This window comes from Manihot esculenta, chromosome 1 (genome assembly GCF_001659605.2).
Source record: "Manihot esculenta cultivar AM560-2 chromosome 1, M.esculenta_v8, whole genome shotgun sequence".
NCBI classification, from domain to species: Eukaryota; Viridiplantae; Streptophyta; class Magnoliopsida; order Malpighiales; family Euphorbiaceae; genus Manihot; species Manihot esculenta.
The window spans coordinates 39008086-39026742 of record NC_035161.2 but is presented as its reverse complement, the minus strand read 5'-3'; the positions used below and the strand labels follow the sequence as shown (position 1 = coordinate 39026742).

The 18657-nt window shown below is 36.2% G+C and overlaps 4 protein-coding genes and 1 long non-coding RNA gene across 6 annotated transcripts; 2 read left to right on the top strand and 3 right to left on the bottom strand.

Annotated features, from left to right (window-relative positions):
- Window positions 1-2970: 2970 nt before the first annotated feature.
- LOC110612920 (COBRA-like protein 7) lies at window positions 2971-5679 on the top strand. Its single transcript, XM_021753781.2, has 2 exons — window positions 2971-3902; window positions 4200-5679. Exons 1-2 carry the CDS (start codon window positions 3389-3391, stop codon window positions 5606-5608), a joined length of 1923 nt encoding a protein of 640 aa, XP_021609473.1. The 5' UTR covers window positions 2971-3388; the 3' UTR covers window positions 5609-5679.
- Window positions 5680-5747: 68 nt separating this feature from the next.
- Window positions 5748-9004, bottom strand: LOC110612929 (syntaxin-42). 2 transcript variants are annotated; one of them, XM_021753793.2, is made up of 8 exons: window positions 8576-9003; window positions 7904-8180; window positions 7486-7575; window positions 7193-7270; window positions 6797-6874; window positions 6649-6714; window positions 6484-6564; window positions 5748-6248 (listed from the first exon to the last, which is right to left on the bottom strand). In XM_021753793.2, the coding sequence occupies exons 1-8, from the start codon at window positions 8761-8763 to the stop codon at window positions 6141-6143; spliced, it is 966 nt and encodes a 321-aa protein (XP_021609485.1). In that variant the 5' UTR covers window positions 8764-9003; the 3' UTR covers window positions 5748-6140. The 2 variants fall into 2 exon arrangements, with proteins under 2 accessions (XP_021609485.1, XP_021609493.1); XM_021753801.2 differs by lacking the exon at window positions 5748-6248 and adding an exon at window positions 6257-6398 and having other exon boundaries at window positions 8576-9004.
- Window positions 9005-9222: 218 nt separating this feature from the next.
- On the top strand, window positions 9223-10714 carry LOC110612945 (PRA1 family protein F3). Its single transcript, XM_021753812.2, has one exon. It carries the CDS (start codon window positions 9502-9504, stop codon window positions 10123-10125), a length of 624 nt encoding a protein of 207 aa, XP_021609504.1. The 5' UTR covers window positions 9223-9501; the 3' UTR covers window positions 10126-10714.
- A 686-nt stretch (window positions 10715-11400) lies between these two features.
- Window positions 11401-12612, bottom strand: LOC110612911 (cytidine deaminase 1). Its single transcript, XM_021753769.2, has one exon. The coding sequence runs from the start codon at window positions 12470-12472 to the stop codon at window positions 11540-11542; it is 933 nt and encodes a 310-aa protein (XP_021609461.1). The 5' UTR covers window positions 12473-12612; the 3' UTR covers window positions 11401-11539.
- Window positions 12613-16969: 4357 nt separating this feature from the next.
- On the bottom strand, window positions 16970-17961 carry LOC110627034. The gene is made up of 2 exons (XR_002489822.2): window positions 17347-17961; window positions 16970-17182 (listed from the first exon to the last, which is right to left on the bottom strand). It is a non-coding gene; the product is annotated as an uncharacterized LOC110627034 (long non-coding RNA).
- Between the last annotated feature and the right edge of the window lie 696 nt (window positions 17962-18657).

Genomic DNA, 18657 nt, shown 5'->3' with positions numbered 1-18657 from the left:
CCTTAGTGGGGATTGGACCAAGGCGACTTCAATAGCCCGTCAAGGGAGTTTTGGGGTCATGTCTAATCCAAGATATATTGAGATGTTTGAGTTGTGATGCATTTTCATATTAAATGCGTATGAATGAACTGTTTTCAGTGTTTCTACTCACTGGGCTTTAGTAGCTCATCCCTTTCCCCTAACCCCAGTGTTGCAGGTACAGAGTAGCTGGGAAGTGAGAAGCAGCAGAGTGTCGTTTGCAGTCTTGCATGTGTAATAGCATAGTGTGGACATGATGTAAATATAAAGAAAGAGTTGTCAAGTGATGTAATAGATAGTTGGTAAGTCAGTGTGCTTATGAGATAAGAATGTGCTTTTGCCTATAGTAGTGTATGTTGATCCCTTGAGTATATGCATGTATCCTGTTTTAAGTTTCTTGATGAGAAATGAGTCAACCAGGCTTAATAGATGTTGTGGTTCAACAACCCAGTGAAGTATAACTGTGAGGGAAGACAGGGTTTAATTCCCTTGACCCAAAAGACCAGTGCAGAGGAAAGACCAGGTTTGATTCCTGTGATCCAGAGAAAGGCCAATAGAGAAGACCAGGTTTGATTCCTGTGACTCTATGGTAGCCAAGTTAACTTATGATATGCTGACCCTACAGGGTGGGTTCTATGTTTCAGAGCATAGTGCATGGAGGTTACTTGGTAAAGTATCACTGGTTTATTACAGATAGCCCTGAGGGCTCGTTCAGATTAGTAGGTCTGAGCATTTGGTTCATATGATTGGACCTATAGTACAGTGTTTTAAAGGTTAAGTCTGGTTGTGTTACAGACAAGTTGTAACAGTTCATAGTCCAGTCGGATCATGTATGGGATTTTAACAGGTACACAGAGTTCATAGCAGGCTTACTACGGGTCCCGGCGGCCTTAAGCCGATCTGGATCCTAGTGCCGAGCAGTTTGGGCCGTTACAAAGAGGGTACCGATTTCCGGGCTGTTACAATCACACCATGTGCACCACACCCTAGGGGAGTATTCAGATTCCTTTGTTCTCTTCTTTTCTTTTACATTGAGGACAATGCATGATTTAAGTGTGGGGGTGCATATCTCTCTTCTTCTCTCCTTCTCCTCTTCTTTTCCTCTTCTCCTCCCTTCTCTTTCAGATTTGCGAAATTTCCTTTCAGTTTAATTAGCCACAGTCTAAATTTTTTTTCATTTTTGTTATTTTTGCTTTCAATAAAACACACACAACCACAACCTTCTTCTTCTTTTTGTTTTGCTCTACTCAAACTGATGAACTATGTTAGATGAGTTCTTCTTTCCATGACCCCATTGATGTGATAACTCTTTAAACTTATGTTGAATCAATTGCAGTGGGTTATATTCATGTTTGAGAATTACCTTTTGAATTGAATATTTGAGTTTGCCATGGTGAAAAATATATTGATGACACTCAATTGAGAGAATAAATTAAAATCGTGTGAATGAACTTAATGTGACTTGATTTAGCAATTGGTGTTGATTTGCCCAAATCATTGAGAGAAAGAAATTCACAAAGGCTTAGACTACAAAAGCACAAATTGAAAAAATGTTCCAATGGTCAAAAGGCTATGAACAAAGCTAGTAGCCACTTGGATAGGTGACCAACTGAGTAACTGGGGGTGGGTATCACAAATATGTACCTTCACGTCAAAAGGTTGGTGACTTGTTCAAGCAAAATTAAAAGTGCAAAAAGCTGAATAAAGTACTTCAAAGTAAGGGCAAGTCACTCTAAAAGTTAGAAAAAGTCTTAACAAATATGTGCATGCATGATCTCTCTCTTGAGTAAAACAAATCCTAGTCATGGTAAGTAAAGGGAAACAATGAAAGAAGGTGAGTAATCTTCATGCATATATTCTTCACCGCAATGATTCAAAATAGGTGTCTTGAATAAGAGTTTAAGTGGAAATAAAGGATCAAGTAGCAAAGAGAGCTTGTTTAACTATGTTTATTTGCTTGAGGACAAGCAAAAGGCTAAGTGTGGGGGTATTTGATAGAGCATAATTTAGTCCAATTTATATTAATATTATTGATGAATATTTATATGATTTCTGCTTAATTTAGTGCTTTTGATATTATTTTGCAGAAAATGGTGTAAAAGGACAATTTGAAAAAAATTCCCCTAAAACTGCCTTATTTTAAATAAAAGAGAGCAAGTCTGCCAAATTGGATCCAAATCAAGCTAAATGAGGGAAATACTTTGGACTTTAAAGCAATTTGGCACTTGGGCCCGCTTATGGACAGCCCATAGATGCACACAGGGCCAACACGCTCTTGCACCATGGACGGCCCACCTTGCACTCATGGCCCATTTCAACGCTCACTTCGCCTTGGACCGCACATGGACAACTCGCTCCAACTCCAGCCCATTCACAAACACATGTGGCCAGCACTTCAACTCCAGCCCGTTCTTGCGCATGGACCAGCGCACCTCTCAATTACGGGCCAAGATCGCGCACATGGACCCGCCATCGCACATGGACCCGCCGAAACACTCCCGCACATGGACCAAGCTCTCTTCACATGGATCAAGATCGCACCGTTCACTTGCAACCATGGGCCCGCACCTTCACTTGCACATGGCCCTGCCAAGGCACTTCAATAAGCACACGGACAAGCGCATCATCCACTCACGCAACGACCCACCAAGCACTCAACACTCACGCGCACTCGATCCAATCCCACACGGCCAGCAATTCCAAATTAGGGCGCACCTCTGCACTTATTAAAAGAGCCTTTAGTGGCCGAAGACTGCAAGTATAAGGAGCCTTTACCGATCACTTGAATAAATTCCTGTGGTAGCTGCATATAACGATCCAGTCGCCGCCTCTATCAAGCATTCCCTCCCTTAAAGCGGAGAATTATGAATACAGTAATTAGGTAATTGTGAATGTGGGTGTGCGGAGGGTACCGTACCCACCGGGAGGCCATGGCTTTTCATTCGTTTCTTTTCTCACACTCAACTAAACAAGGAAATATGATATTAATTACCAAAATCTTGGAAAAATAACATTCATTACTAAACAAGGAGACAATTGAACTTTAAAATAAAGTCTTTTTTAGAGCATGCAAAGGTCAATCGGTGGTTTTTACTTGGTAAAATATTGTCTTGAAGGATAATATGCAAGAAAAAACTAACAAAATGATGAGAGACTGGGTAAGCTTACATGCATGAAATCACGAATCCATGGACCTGGTCTTTCCATTTTCTTGTAATAATACAGGGAGACCAGTTCTTTCTCTTACTTTATTTCTCTTGGAACTGCCGGCACGCCACTGCGTTTGCCAATTCAATACTTAAACCTCCTTAATGTCTCTACTTATGTTCCTTCTCTTTTTGTTGATTCTTAATCACAACAAAATATCCATATGGCTAACTGGATTCTATTGCTCATTTTCGTTTTAGTCTCATTCTTTGTGCACAGTTCTCTCTCTCAGCCATTAAAGGCCACCTGCAACGGTGTCTTCTTGTCCTACAACTACACCGGAGGCTATCCTATCCCGCCCACTGACCCCACCAACCAACCGTACCGGTTTGAATCCACTGTGACCGTGCTCAACAACGGACGTGATGAGCTCAAGTCCTGGAGTGTCTTTATTGGCTTTCAAAATAATGAGCTCTTGGTCTCTGCGAACAATGCTTTATTGGCCGATGGCAGGTCGTTGCCTGCTTTCGTAGGAAACGGTACCGTTTTAGTCGGATCTCTTAACACTGACCTCAAATCAGCCATTGAGACTGCCGGAGATGTGACCCAGATGGAGGTTATAATCCAGCTTGTTGGAACCCGTTTTGGAAATAGAACTGGAAATTCAGATGCTCCATTGCCACTCGGTTTGACTCTGGCTAATGATGGCTACTCTTGTCCTGCTCCAACAAGACAAGGTAATTACTTACAATATACCTTTTTTTTTTTTTTTGGGGGGGGGGGGGTGGGTTACTGTCTGTTTCATGGCAGAATTGTCGTAATAAAAGGTACTTGGCTAGAAATTGTAGAACTAAAACTAGCAAGAGACGACAATATAATCAATTTATATGGTTGTTTCTGTTTTGGATGGATGAGAAAGAAAATTGAAGACCCTTTTGTGCAAATCATGTCTGTAGTATATAGGAAATCCAAGCTTCTTGTCAGGTTGAGTTCTGAATTTGCTTAATGCTCTTCTCTGTGTGACTTACGTCCAGGCACCGAGTTGCAGCTGTGTTGCAGTAGAGATTTGAATGTTATACCAAATGTCACGCTGGAAAATTTCCAGCCCCGGGAAGATGGTGACCTTATAATCATGTATGATATAATCAGAACATATGACACAGATTACTGGGCACAGGTGTCTATCTCGAACCATAATCCTCTAGGACGTCTTCAAAATTGGAAATTAAGCTGGGATTGGACAAGGGGTGAATTTATCTATGCCATGAAAGGAGCTTATCCTTCTGTTGTTGACACAACAGACTGCGTTTTTGGTCCCCAAGGCCTCCACTACAAGGAAATGGATTTCTCTCAGGCATTGAATTGTGAGAGGAGCCCTACAATCATGGACTTGCCTCCAACAAGAGCAAATGATACACAGATTGGCTTGATTCCCTTCTGCTGTCGAAACGGGACTATTCTCCCACCTAATATGGATCCAGGCAAGTCTGTTTCAGCTTTCCAAATGCACGTGTTCAAGATGCCGCCAGACTTGAACAGGACAGAATTCTTTCCACCTCTGAACTGGAAGATAAATGGCACATTCAGTTCAGATTTCCAATGTGGGTCTCCGGTGCAGGTGAGCCCAAGCCAGTACCCTGACCCAAGTGGTTTGCCTTCAAGAACAGAAGCAGTAGCTAGTTGGCAAGTGATTTGCAACATAACACATTTCAGGAAGGAGCTCCCAAAATGCTGTGTATCGTTTTCGTCCTTTTTCAATGATTCTGTTGTCCCTTGTAGCACCTGTGCTTGTGGCTGCAACAATAACCCTAGTCAAACCTGCAACGCTAACGAACCAGCTCTTCTTCTACCATCGGAAGCTCTTCTAGTCCCATTTGAGAACCGGACTGCTAAAGCTTTGGATTGGGCGGAATTGAAAAGGAGGGATGTGCCTAATCCACTGCCATGTGGGGATAACTGTGGAGTTAGCATAAACTGGCATTTGCAATCGGATTATAGAGATGGCTGGACTGCAAGGATCACCCTTTTCAACTGGGGTGAAACTGATTTTGCAGATTGGGTTGCTGCAGTTCAACTTGACAAAGCTGTGCCAGGATTTGAAAAAGCCTACTCCTTCAATGCAAGTGTCCTGCCTAACTCCAGCAATGCCATATTTATGCAGGGTCTTCCAGATTTCAATTACCTGGTGGCAGAAAGGGATGGCCACAACCCAAGAAAAGATCCTCGGGTTCCTGGCACACAGCAATCAGTTCTCTCTTTCACTAAGAAAACTACACCTGGTATTGATGTGGCTGGTGGCGATGGCTTTCCGACTAGAGTCTTCTTTAATGGTGAGGAGTGTGCACTCCCTTCAACACGTCCCAACAATGCTCGCAAGGCAATTACAGCTAATAGTATTAGCTGCGCTCTATTAGTTTTGGCCCTCTTTCTGATGAATTCGTAGCTGTTATAAGGCAGATTGTTCTCGATCCTGAAATTGTTTCCTGATTAATCTAATTTTTGTTTGTTTGATTACAAGAGTGGAATTTCATGTTTAGCCTACAAGGCCTCACAAGCCATATTCAAATTAAACCTTCCATCAGTTTACAAAAATCCATAATTCAAGATAACATAACCTGGAGTAAGATATCTTTCCACATATTAAGTTAAAGATATTTGCAATAAAAACCTGTTACAATAAAGGCTACCCTTAAAAAAAGGCTGCGGTAACTGACACGGAAGAGTGGTAGGGCCTGCGGAAAAAAATATACGGAGAGAAGGGAGTAAAAACTGGAAAGAAAGGAAGAAAAGGGAGCAAATTTTTCTTGCCAAAGGCAAAACTGTAATGCAAACTTCCATATAGACAATTTCCCACAACCCAAGTGGGTCAGACATGTATTCTGGTCATCTTTACACTTCCCAGTCAGTTTAAAACCCTAATTTGCAGGTTCGCATTTGACTAGCAGACCAAGGGATCAATGGCATACGTAACATGATCACAAAAATAAATGCTTGAGGATCAAGAGTACCAGCATGATGAAACACATAATAACAAGCACTGTCGCACACATCACCATCCCTCCTTTCTTCTGCGATCTCTCTGCCTGCAATTCCAGGATACCCAACATCATTATCATTCAAGCAACCTCCAATGGTCACATAAACAGCTACAGATGCACAAAATAATCTCAACTAAAATGGAAGACTCAATCATAGAGATATAGACAGATGATAACACCCGATATATTGAACCTCTGCAAAACAATTTCAAAAATAGGTAAGCATGTACAAGAGTTTGTGCAATGCCCACTCAAGTTATGTGCAAGAACAAGACACCACCTTCTGCAGCTGTTTAAAGCCCTCATCTACGGATGATGCAACATTCTGAATGTTGTAGTCTATCCGATCAACAATTGTACCCTGCTTGAGAGAAAGAGTTCCGTTAGCACCCGTTGCTGTAACTTATAAAACCTACCTGCATGACTATAAGTTTTTGGCTGAAACCTGATCGATCACAAGGACAGATAGGTCCTTCATGATTTGAGCAAGCTCATTTACTGATGCCACCACCTACAAAGGAAGATTTTATCAAATTAATAATCATAGTGGAACTCAAATTAATCTCGGACAATCAATTAAATCTATTATATACCTGTTCAATCTCTCTTTCCCTTTCCTCAGTTAATTGCTCACTCTTCTTTAGCTGAATTGTTTGGAGCTGATTAAAACCCTGCATTTGTCCACCATGGAACCAACAAATTGAATACTCAAGTATTTCAAATGACTTCTTTGCTATAAGGTTTCACAAAAATCCCAACCTTTTTAAGAGTAAGGGTTGGGCTATGAGACCTACAACTTGCATTAAATCCTCAGAAAAAACTTTTTGACAGAAAGATGACTTAAAATTTTATTTTACATATCCAGAAGAAAATTTTAGAAGAATTCCTAGAAGGATATTTAAATGACTACCTGTATAGGCAGACTGCAGACGGTTATAGAAATCAAGTACATCCTATCAAATGTAAGCTAAAAGAGGAAAGAAGCATACCATATCACCAAATTCATCATCTTTATATCTGGGTTTTTTCTCATTTAGGCTCATCTCGAAGCCAACACCATCATGTCCCTAAACAACCAGATAAATAGATATTATATGATATGCACAGAGAAATACTACCACAAAATCATTAACAGTGTTAGAAGGCAACAATATAAGCCACAGCAAAGGAGAAACCAGTTCCAGATTATCTACCAAGAAAAACATGGTGGAAAATTATGCATACTATTTCCAATAGAAAAAAAATGGACTTAACATTATCCTTGCTAGTACCATGTACAGACCTCTTTTTGCTGCTGCAAACGTTTAAGATATGTTGACTGTCTTCTCCGAAGATCCATTGAGAGGTTCTGAAGGTCTGTTGCAAGAGAATGCTGCAGAAAAATAAACGTCCAAATTCAAATAAAATTCTTCAGAAAGGATATTAGAGCATACAAACACGAGACCATGCTAAAATGTACGAAGTCTGGAGCCATTGGTGAAGAAAACCAACCCTTAAAATTATAATGGCTCATTAAGTAGTAACAATAATTAGCTATAAACAACTTTGCAACTGGGAAACAAAGTTGCAGCACAGCAAAAAAATAATCAATGCAATGGGGCACAAAACACCATAAAAGACTACACGAAATGCAGCTCTACGTTTTGTGAATATCTTAATGAAACAGAATATACAGTACACACCAACAAAAAGAACCATACCTGTACATTTTTTCTAATATTTGAATCCTCAGGAGACTCACTAGCAGGAAGTTTCTGTAATCTCTTCTCAGATTTCCTCAATAAATCAGTAATCTCTCGAGTAAGAACCTCAATGGTTCGCTGATCTTCTCTGCCATCTCCAAAGGAAGGCATTAATGCTTTTGAATGCGCCTTGACTAACTCAGCCATTTTGGTTCGAACAATCTGAATATTTGCAGCTATTTCTTCAGTATCATCCACCCAGGCTGGTGGCAAACCAATTGTAAAGGCATCGCTACTGTATCAAGGAAATGGCATTCTCAAGATGAAGATATGTTCGCATTTTTTTTCAATGACGCAATCTCGAAAGTAAAGTGGAAATGGAAATGCTGGAACAAATCTTTGTTCAATTACGAAGTTTCACAGATTGAAAAACCTTTTTATCCAATAAATCGCAATTTCCCAAGATTCTCTCTTTCCAGCCAACCAACATGAAGCAAGAATCCACACACACAACTAACAAATTACAACAAAATTATTCGAAATAGATAATAATACTATATACGAATATGAATACGAATTATCGCTGAATTGGCGAAAATTGAAACACACTAACATTGTCTAATTCATTATACCATAATCAAAGTGCACACAAGTCGATAAGAATCTTTAAGCAACAAAAAGGTGGGTTACCTGGAAGGACCAGGTTCTTCAGTGCTAAGGGGAGTATAGGAGGCATGATTGGAACGAAGTATCGAAGTATTAACCATTTCAATAACCGGACCCCTCAAACCTGACACTGACGACGACAAAGGAGCCCGCACGCTCTTCACTGCATCTCTGTGCTTCTTGTACTGAATGGTCCGGTTTCTCGTCGCCATTGATTCCCAAAAGAAGAACTGGAGAAAAATAAAAATTATCAATGAAAATTTACAGTGGATTTGTTGGCGGACGAGGAAATTGTGAGTGAGGGAACTGGTTGCTTTGGAATTTGAAGAGCATGAGCGGGAAAGAGAATTGAACTACTCATGGAAATTAGGATTTGGGGGTTTTAAGATGGGACGGAGGGCTGTGAATTTGATCTTGCGAATCGATTGACGAGTGAATTAAACGGAGGCTGCTTTGCGCGTTTTTATGCGCAAACTGGGCTCCTGGGTCGGTTCGAGTCTGGGCTTTCATGAGCCCAATCTACACTAGCTGCTTGCTTACGTGATTGTTAATGAGCTGTAAAGACAACTGTTTGTTTTGAAAGCGTTGGGCAATTTTTAATGTGATGTATGGTTATTAATAGGAAGGAAAGGAATATTTGTGAATTATTACCCCTAGGAAAGGAATGCAAAAGCTGTCTTCCCTTTCCATTGATTGTCTCAGCAAGGAACAGAATCTGGTGCTTCTGTTGCACAATACAAACCAAGATCTCAATCTCGTTCAATCACTTGATCAATCACCAACCTAAGGTCGACGTGTGATATTCTAAGTTAATCAATGGTGCTCCTCAACCATATTTGATTTCTCACATGAAAACCGTTTTGTCCACTTTCTTCTCCCTCCCTCCAAGTTGGCATTTTCTCATATCATAATCGTTTCTCCTCCTGAGCGTATCTATAGATCGCCGGAAAATGACTACGTACGGAACAATACCAACAGAATCACATCGGCCGTCAAACCTATGCATCATTTCAAACGCAAAAGAAAAGATTGAATTGAGCCTTGGCACACGAAGATCATGGGGACAAATGATGCAGCTGCAATCTTTCAACCTTCCCATCACATTTAGCGAATCTGTTCAAAAGATCAAAACAAATGCTGCATTCTTTCGATATAACTATGCTATAATCATACTATTCATCTTGTTCCTCAGCTTGCTATGGCATCCTATATCATTGATCGTCTTCATAATCATGATGGCCGCATGGATGTTCCTGTATTTTCTGCGCGACGATCCCCTGGTGGTTGTAGGCAGTGTAATCTCTGATAAAGTTGTGATGGTAATCTTGTTGATGGCTACAATCATCATACTTTCTCTTACAAATGTAACTGAGAATATTATTTATGCCATGTTGTTAGGGGCGGTGGTTATTTTGGTTCATGGGGCATTTAGAAATATTGATGATTTGATGTTTGTGGAAGATGAAGAAGGATTTGGATCGGCCGGTATACTGGGCAGCAGAGATAATATAGCCACAGTGCCTCTCAAGAACGCTGCGTCTCCTTCTTTTTCTACCTCGCAGTCGTCCATTTGAAATGGGTGATATTGAGCTTAATTTTTCGTTCTTTACACTATGATTTGATTACCAATGAAAGGTAGGAAAGGGAAAAAAGATAAGTTTAGTAGAAATGATTTTAATCAGACAATGAAAGATATCATTGTTGATTAATTTAGAGATAATAGTTTTTTTTCTTCCAGAGGAACTCGTGCACTTACATTATTGATGTTGTTAACTAGTTCGGCAGTTTGATACCGTTGTTTATGTTTGTTTTTCTCTGGCTTTTGTATTTTTCTAACCTGAGCTAAGGCATCAAAACTCTTCATTGTTGTTCATGTAATTCATGTGCATTTTTTAATGTCAATTCCCTAAACGAGACAAGACTAAGAATTCAAGCTCCATAGGCCACAACCTTGTCGAGGCTACAGTCGAACCTTGAAAATTTTGCTTGATTATGGAGTGTAGTGTGATGGGAGTTGAGAGAGCCTGGATAAGGGTTAAACATACAACAGCGCAAACGGTTTAATTTTTCCTTGTTCTCAAGTCTACAGGATAAGTCTTATTTTAATCTTTTATTTGCACAGACCAATAACATATAATCCATCATTTCATCCTCATTTTTGTGTAATATCGATCTAATGCCTAATTTTGTAATTACTCGCATGCATTTATAAGGGTTGAATAGTTATAATTTTGAAAATTTTAGTGTCAGATATTAACCATGAAAAGGTTGTAGTGTCAATAAACTTTGTGATAAAAGCAAGTGGTCTTGATGAGTTAGGCTAATAATACGAAGAGTAGCTTGCTTTGATCGCAAAGCAGAAAAAGTGATGATGCAGCCAATAATAAAAAAACATACAAAATGCTACTGCCACTAATTTTTTGATGATGCAAGTCAAAAAGATGGTTAAAAGGTTTTATAAAGATTGTATTATCAGCCATGATTGCTTCATTAGCTGAATTAGAATCACACAAAGTGTGTATTAAAGTGAAAACCTTGTAAATATTGGAAGTCCAACTCATATCCTATACTATACTACCAGCCAATAATCTCTAATTTGTGCTAAAAGGATTTTTGCCTTAAAAAGCCATCACTAGCCGCAACTGCCTTTTCTTTGCCAGTCTCATCACATTGAAAAGGCCAAAACACAAAAGAGTCTAGAAGTGCATCATTATTCAATGACAAACCACATTTCCCTTATTAATTTGGAATTCAGGGGAAATTTTTAACTGGGAATTAATTTAAAATTATAAAAAAAAAATCAACTTTTGTCGTAATTTGCCTGCTAATATGCAGACAGAAGCTAAAACTATAAAGAAAATGGAATCTGATTAGAGATCGATTCATTCGTTTCCATCTTCCATCGCCAAGAAATTAGGCCTTGAAACAAGTACAGGAAGAAACAGCGAGGAGATTATAAACAAAAGTTACCAATAGCTACAAGATGATTTAGCAAGACTTCATACCACAGTGTAACACCTTAAACTCGCACTTGGGCGAAATCACCTGCAAAAGCAGCCTTGCCGTGTACTCCTGTCTCACCACAGCCCCTTCCTTCTCCACCAATACAGCAGCCACAATTTTCTCATAGCCACCACCGCCTCCGCCCACAATATACGCCACAATCGCCGCTTGTACAGGCCCCAGGCTCGGATTATATGCTGCGGACTCCATATACGACCCTCTATAGACCTTTCCTTCACAATCCATCAACGCCACCCCAGATGGGCAATTACTATACGGAGCATGAGATTTGTTGGCGGCCTTTAGAGCCTCATATTTCAAATCATCGCAAACAGGAGTATTAATCCCATTTGGGATGTTACTGTTAGAATCATAAAGAAAGGACAAGTGATTATTATGAGGTTCTAGAGCTAATGGAACATCCTTATCCAAAAGGTCATCTGGTCCGAATCTGTGCGGTAAAAAGCGGGAAAAGGACTCGAATTCCCTTGTGTCTCCATTATTCTGAGACACACCACTGCAATTATTATTGTTACTATCGTCTGTGATGAGGATCTGTATATCGGGGGCGTTGCGAATTTCCTGGAAAAACTGACGGCAGTGGCCACAGGGGGCGGCGGATACGGACACGTAGTTGAGCCCGGGTTCAGCATTGAGAGTGAGATTAGTGATGAGAAATTGTTCGGCGTGAACGGAGTGATGTAGAGGCAGGCCCGGAAATTCGAGGTTGGCCCCAAAAAAGATGCGGCCGGAGGATCCAAGGCCGACGGCACCGACGTAGTAGTTGGAGATGGGGGTGCGGGCCAAGGACCGGGCCTCTTGAACTAGGGTAGGGAGGAGCTGGGGAACCGTTAGACCCGATTTTTTGGCCATTGATTCAGCTTCGCATGCTTCTATAACAAATCTGGGTTGCTCCATTTTTTGTGGGGGACTGGTTGTGATGGGAGATTTAGATCAGGGGGTAAAGATATGCAAGAGAGAGAGAGCCTTCCCGGAAATGAGGAGCGGAAGGTCTAGGCTTTGGTCTCTCGGATGTGTGGGGGAGAGATAGTAGGGAGTGATGGCAATTATATATAGCCGGGGGGGGGGGGGGGGGGAGGTGAAATTATAGAATACTTTTGTGGGTGCCGATTAATTTTTTTAATTGGTATTATAATCCAGTTTATACTTGGACATGTGTATTAAAAAATAGGATAATTATGTCTGTGTTCTTATAATTTGACTAAATTAATTAAATTATTTTTATTTTTTAAAATTATATTAAAATATCTCTTTAATTTAATTTTGTAAATCTCAGAGATCATTCATTCAATTTTAGTTCTTCTAGCTGTTAGTTTGTTGAAAAATTTCTAAATTACCCTGTACTATCTTCTTTTAGTTATGTAAGTCAATTGAACAACACTTCCTGATCTTCGATCGACCAACAGTCATATCTACGTCTTTCCGATCGATTCGAGACAAAGCTTACCACCAGCGAGGCGAGCAGCAACCGCATAGCCTGACAAAATGCAAGCACCAGACTCCTCTCGATGTCGCGCGACAACTCTTTCTCCCAGCTTCACGATCACGCCTCTCCTCTCCCAATCAGGCGACATTAGCTCTTTCAATCGTCGATAGTCCAGCTGCTATTGTCCCCTCCGCTCCTCTCCTCCACAACCCCCAACATCAACCTCAATCTTAGATAAGTTTTTACCTATTTTAGCTATTTTCTTAATATTGCTTTTCTTTTTTCTGTTTATTGAGAATAAAATAAAATATAACGGATCTATAGTATTGCAACCAGCTCATTGTATTCTCCTCTCAGCCCTTTCTTTATAATTTTTTTGGGTCTTTGAATGGTTATTAAATTTTCATTTTCTTCTTCGTTTGCAAGTATTTTTTTCTTCATCTCATATTACTTGAAAATCGCAAATATCTGTTGTCTCAACATTCTGTTCAACGAGCATTTGAAAATTATTTGATTTTGAAATTGTGAAGGATAAGTGAATTTTTTTATTTTGATGATGCTTTTATTTAGAGATGATTAGCCTTTGACATTAGTGTTGTTGTGGTTTTCATCATTAGTGTCTGCATGTTGTGAGAGTAAATAAGGTCGTTCTAGAAGCATGATTGAAGCAAAAGATAAATGGGTTAATTTTAGCAATAATATTTTTTAATTTAATTTATAAAATTTAGCAATAATTTAATTAGTTTGATCAAGAGATATGATAGTAATTATTTTTACAAAATAATAAAATGGGTTAATTTTTAGGTTTTTTTTATTAATTTTTTATTACAATCCATTGGGTTACTGTATGTAGCGTCCGTACTGTAAAATCACTCAGGGGCAAGGTGCTAAATTTCATATGAAGTTTGCTACTTCCAGGAAGATTCGTCAAGCCTCCGACTACTTCTCAGCCTTTTTTTATAAACTATTTGCATCTTCTCAAAAATTAAATTTGATTAATTCTAAAATAACATTAACTTATTATTTAATAATGGTCTGGATCTACCGGAATTCTAATATTTAAAGATTAAAGGAGCGTACCCAAAAAAAATATATTTTTTATAATATTTAATTAACCATTATTAAAAAGACTATTCACTAATAAAATAATTAATAACTATTAAAATAATTATTATTATAGAACAATACCTATTTTTTATATTATTTAAATATTTATTCTATTTTTATATAATTTATTATGTTTAACATTTTATATATTGGTATATATAATTTATTTAAATAATTAATTTATTGAGTACATGCTTAAACTGATAATAAATATATTGAAATAAATTTAAAAAATATCAAATTATACTCTCGATTTCCATTTAAAAAATAATCATTACTAAAAATTTCAAATTAATTATAAATTTTATTAAATGAATTAGATTGGGCGTAACTAATTTCATGAAGTGAAAATATAAAATTTTAAATAGATATCGTTCAAATTTAATCAAATCTTATCAAATTTATGGTAGTAAACACATATTTTTAATTATTTAAAATTTTGCTATCTTCAGGTAATGACAACGGAGATTTGTTGAGTGAATAGCTTATACCCTCAGTTTCACATGACCTATGTTATATAATTTTTATAAAATCATATATAATTTTATTTTTTCTTTAAAATAAAATTTATAAATTAAAAAAATAAATTCTTTTATAATAAATAAAAAATAATTGAATTGAATTAAATTTTTTAAAAGTTTTTATTTAAAAAAAAATAAAGAAATGACATGGAGATTTTGGATTAAGCATTTGTCATTGCCTAGCCTGAAAATGGCAATTATAAATAAATAAAAATATTAGATAGAGATCAACGATTTATTTTATTATTATATTTACAATTAGGTAATTGAAAGGTCCAGTCAACCTCCAGCACATGAGTTTATTTTTATAACTTCAAGGATTATACAATTCATCAAAGGATTAAAAAAGTTGATATGCAATCAAAGAAGGGCATCATAAAAACATATATTTAATTATTTAATTAGTCATCTCGTGTTCACAGCCAGACATAATTGCATAGATTACCTTTTCCTTTCTCTACTAGTTGGCTGCTTGAACACTTAAGATAAGCTTGTTTAAGCTCAATAATGTTTGATTGATAACATTATCCTAATGCAATAATCTATAACTCATATATTAAACAAAAATTATATATTAAAAACATGGAAAAGAAAAATAAATAAAGAAAAATAATGAGAGAAAATATTTTTTTTATGTTTAGAAATAAAAAGAAAAATAAAACATGAAAGGAGAAAAGTTAAATTTTCTCACAAATTTAAAGGGAAAAGAAAAAAAAAAAAAACTTGTCACATCTACCTCCCAAATTTTTTTTTTTCCCGAAGATCTACCTCCCAATTAATAGTTCCAATTTCTAAGATAAAGGGTATATTGGTAATCTTATCAAAATATAATTATTTTCTTTCCTCTTAACGTCTTTTCAATAAAAATTATTGTTTGTCCCTCAATTATTTATTATCTTTCTCCTTCTATTTGTCACTTAACCAAACAAAAAACATAAAAAATAATAAACTTTATTTTTCGCTTATTTTCTTTTTCCTGTAACAATTTTTCCATATTTCAATCAATTTAAATTATAAAACTGAAAGATAATGCGAAGCAATTTGCACTGAAAGTCCCGGTCTTTTTTTTTTTTTTAAATTGATTTATGCTATAATTAGCCCAGATATTTTATCTACCATTTGTACAAATTGCAACTTCATCTCTCCAAATTGCCAATGTGTCTCTGCACTTTAGACATTGAAATACTATGGTTGGAGTGCTACAAAGTTCATTTTGAAGATTAATAAATGAGATAAAATAAAAAGTCTCCATATGCAACCAGATTAAAGAACATATGCTTTAAGGCTTGATGCTGACATTGGATTCACACTGCTTGGAATTTTATATATAGTTGCTGCAAGCTTGCAAGCATTTGTGTTTTTATTACTATGTGATGTCACCTCTGACTACATTTATTTTATTTTATTTTTTAAATTACTGTTTCTTGGTCACTGAATTTGAAGCTAGCTTGTCCACTACCACACCTACCAATATATATATGGTGACAACTTACCTCTCATTTGATTTCATGTGACAAGATTATGTTTGGTTAGCAGAGCTCTCAAGTGGCATTTAACAACATTTTATCACTATTTTGATTAATTATAATGTGTTTGAATGGAGTAGATGAGATTTTTTTTGTCTACATTATAATATTTTATTATTATTTTAATTTATAACTATATGTTTGATAAATCGAAATGGAGATTTTTTTTATCAATTAAAAAATAGTTTAGTTGGTTTTTCATTTTTAAAACATAAAAAATAAGTTTTTTTTTTTTTTTAGTTTAAGTCTATCCAATTACTTATTTTGATATTTATTTTTGAGGTAAAGAAAAATATTACTTCAATCATATAGCTTATCAATTATATTTAGTTTTTTTATCCTTTTAAATATTTTTTTCCAATGAAATAGAGAATGAAAATAAAATTAAAAATAAGACATCAAATCCTTTGGTTTAAAAAAAATTCATGATATTTGAGATTTCAAAATTTTGAAAAATCTTACTTCTTTTAAAAATATTCCTCCTAAAGAAATTCAATATTTTTAAACATTCATAGCTTAACATCCAATAATTTTCTTGCAAAACATAGTGATAGTTGTCAAGTGAAATTCTAAGAGAGAGTTGTGTACACTACTAGCAGTCATGAAAGGTCACCAAGAATAAGATGATTTGATATGCCAAGATAATCTTCTATTATTGTCATGTGTAGCCTAACTTGACAGGCTGCACGAAACTGAAAGTTCTCTTTAAGTGGAGAACTGCAATAGGATTGGGAAATGGGAGTTGTTACGAATTTCCATCAAAGACCAAAAACCATGTTACTAGGATTTGTTAATATCTTTTGGAGAGGATTTGTGCCAATAATCAAATGTGCTTCTGTTGACATTCGAGATTTTCAAAAGTTACCAAGTGGATGATGAACAAGAGAAGAGTGGTGGACAGACATTTTGCGATGGCTGATCAGATTCCCTTCAATGGTTCAGCAGTCATCTTGGACAGCATCAAGGCGTTCTAAAATGTTCTGTACATCTTGTGCGATTCTCTAATTATGGGTTGCGTAGTTGAAACCTGAAAGAAAGAAGCTAAAAATGATGCAACCACACAAAATAAGCCAGTGTGAATTTGACTTGCTTTCTGATTGAGCAATCTTATCGATTTGAAATCAGATGAAGCAATAACAATCAGTATTAAAGCCATTGATTGACAAAATACTAAAAATCAGAATTAATCACCATTCCAGCATCCAATGCTTAGAATTCAATAGGGGAAACAAATACCAAGCCACAGAAATCCAACTCCTACGCAATAAGTCACAGCTTCTGTAGATTTTGATATCGAGAAACTGAGATGCAAGAGATGAAACCTGAAGGAGGTGCCAGGGCAAAGCAAGTGCACTGCAGGCAGCTTAATCAGGACCAAAAACTAACCAAACACAAACTCGACACATTAACATTGATGAAAAAGGAATCGCCGATTTTCCTTAGCAATAAAAGGCTTCCAATAATGTGGTTGTTCCTGTTCCAAATACTCGTAAACAAGCAGCCAATGTGAGCTGGAAATCTCTATCCCATCTGGATGAACAATGAAGAGGTTTATCTCGCATGATCGTAAGCCAATATAGTCTCTCTGCGATTTTAAGTTCCTGAGATTAAGCGCGCTCCATTAACACCGCCTTCAGCATGCTTTCGGCTTCACAGTCACTACCACCACACTGCTTGTCTCCCTTGAAGACTTAGAATCACCATCTTCCCCAAGCCTCCAATATGATCTCTTTCAATAGTTAGTCGACAAAAAAAAGGGCTCTTGTTTACGAAAATTAAAACACAGTGCCCCGCCCACCAGAAAGGAAAAAGCTAAAGCCGCGTGGAAAAAATCGTACGAAGGAGAGTTGATATTTTAATGCACTGCTACTTCAAGTCGTAATCAAATGTTTTAAATAATTTATAAAAAATAAAATTATTAATTTCTTCTTTCTGGAATTAATTCTCATTAGATTTAAATTGTAAAACTAACAAATTTAGAGACGACTACAAATACTGTCAAGCTTCAAAAGTTAATGACAATTGACTGAAAAAAAATCAATACTTTTATTATTTTATATTCTAATATAATATCTAAAATTTAAATAAATTAATTTAATATTTATATTTAAATATAATTTTAAATAATTTTTAAAAATTAAAATATAAAAATTCAACGGTAATATTTTATTATTATTTTTAAATTAAATTAAGATAAATATGCAGTCTATAATATACAGCTGCTGAAATTTGTTTTATTATAATAATTATAAATATTTTATAATAAATATATTATTTAATAAATTAAATCATATTAATTATTTAAATATTTTATAATTTTTATATTCTGCTTTGAATATAATTTTATATTTTATATATTTTTAATAATATTCAAACTATATTTAATGTATTATATGAATTTAAATATTAAGAAATAATCAAACTAATTATCCAACTACGATTATTTTCTTTTATTTTATAGGTTGATTTTTAAATAAATATCACGTGAACATCACCGATATA

Bases quoted from the DNA above. Each gene is read 5' to 3' on its own strand.
- LOC110612920 (XM_021753781.2), top strand. From the start codon at position 3,389: ATGGCTAACTGGATTCTATTGCTCATTTTCGTTTTAGTCTCATTCTTT. The intron at 3,903-4,199 runs GTAATTACTTAC...ACTTACGTCCAG, and splicing joins TCCTGCTCCAACAAGACAAG to GCACCGAGTTGCAGCTGTGT.
- LOC110612929 (XM_021753793.2), bottom strand. From the start codon at position 8,763: ATGGCGACGAGAAACCGGACCATTCAGTACAAGAAGCACAGAGATGCA. The intron at 6,875-7,192 runs GTATGCTTCTTT...GGACAAATGCAG, and splicing joins ATGATGAATTTGGTGATATG to GGTTTTAATCAGCTCCAAAC. The intron at 6,565-6,648 runs GTTTCAGCCAAA...TCTCTCAAGCAG, and splicing joins CTGTCCTTGTGATCGATCAG to GGTACAATTGTTGATCGGAT.
- LOC110612945 (XM_021753812.2), top strand. From the start codon at position 9,502: ATGACTACGTACGGAACAATACCAACAGAATCACATCGGCCGTCAAAC.
- LOC110612911 (XM_021753769.2), bottom strand. From the start codon at position 12,472: ATGGAGCAACCCAGATTTGTTATAGAAGCATGCGAAGCTGAATCAATG.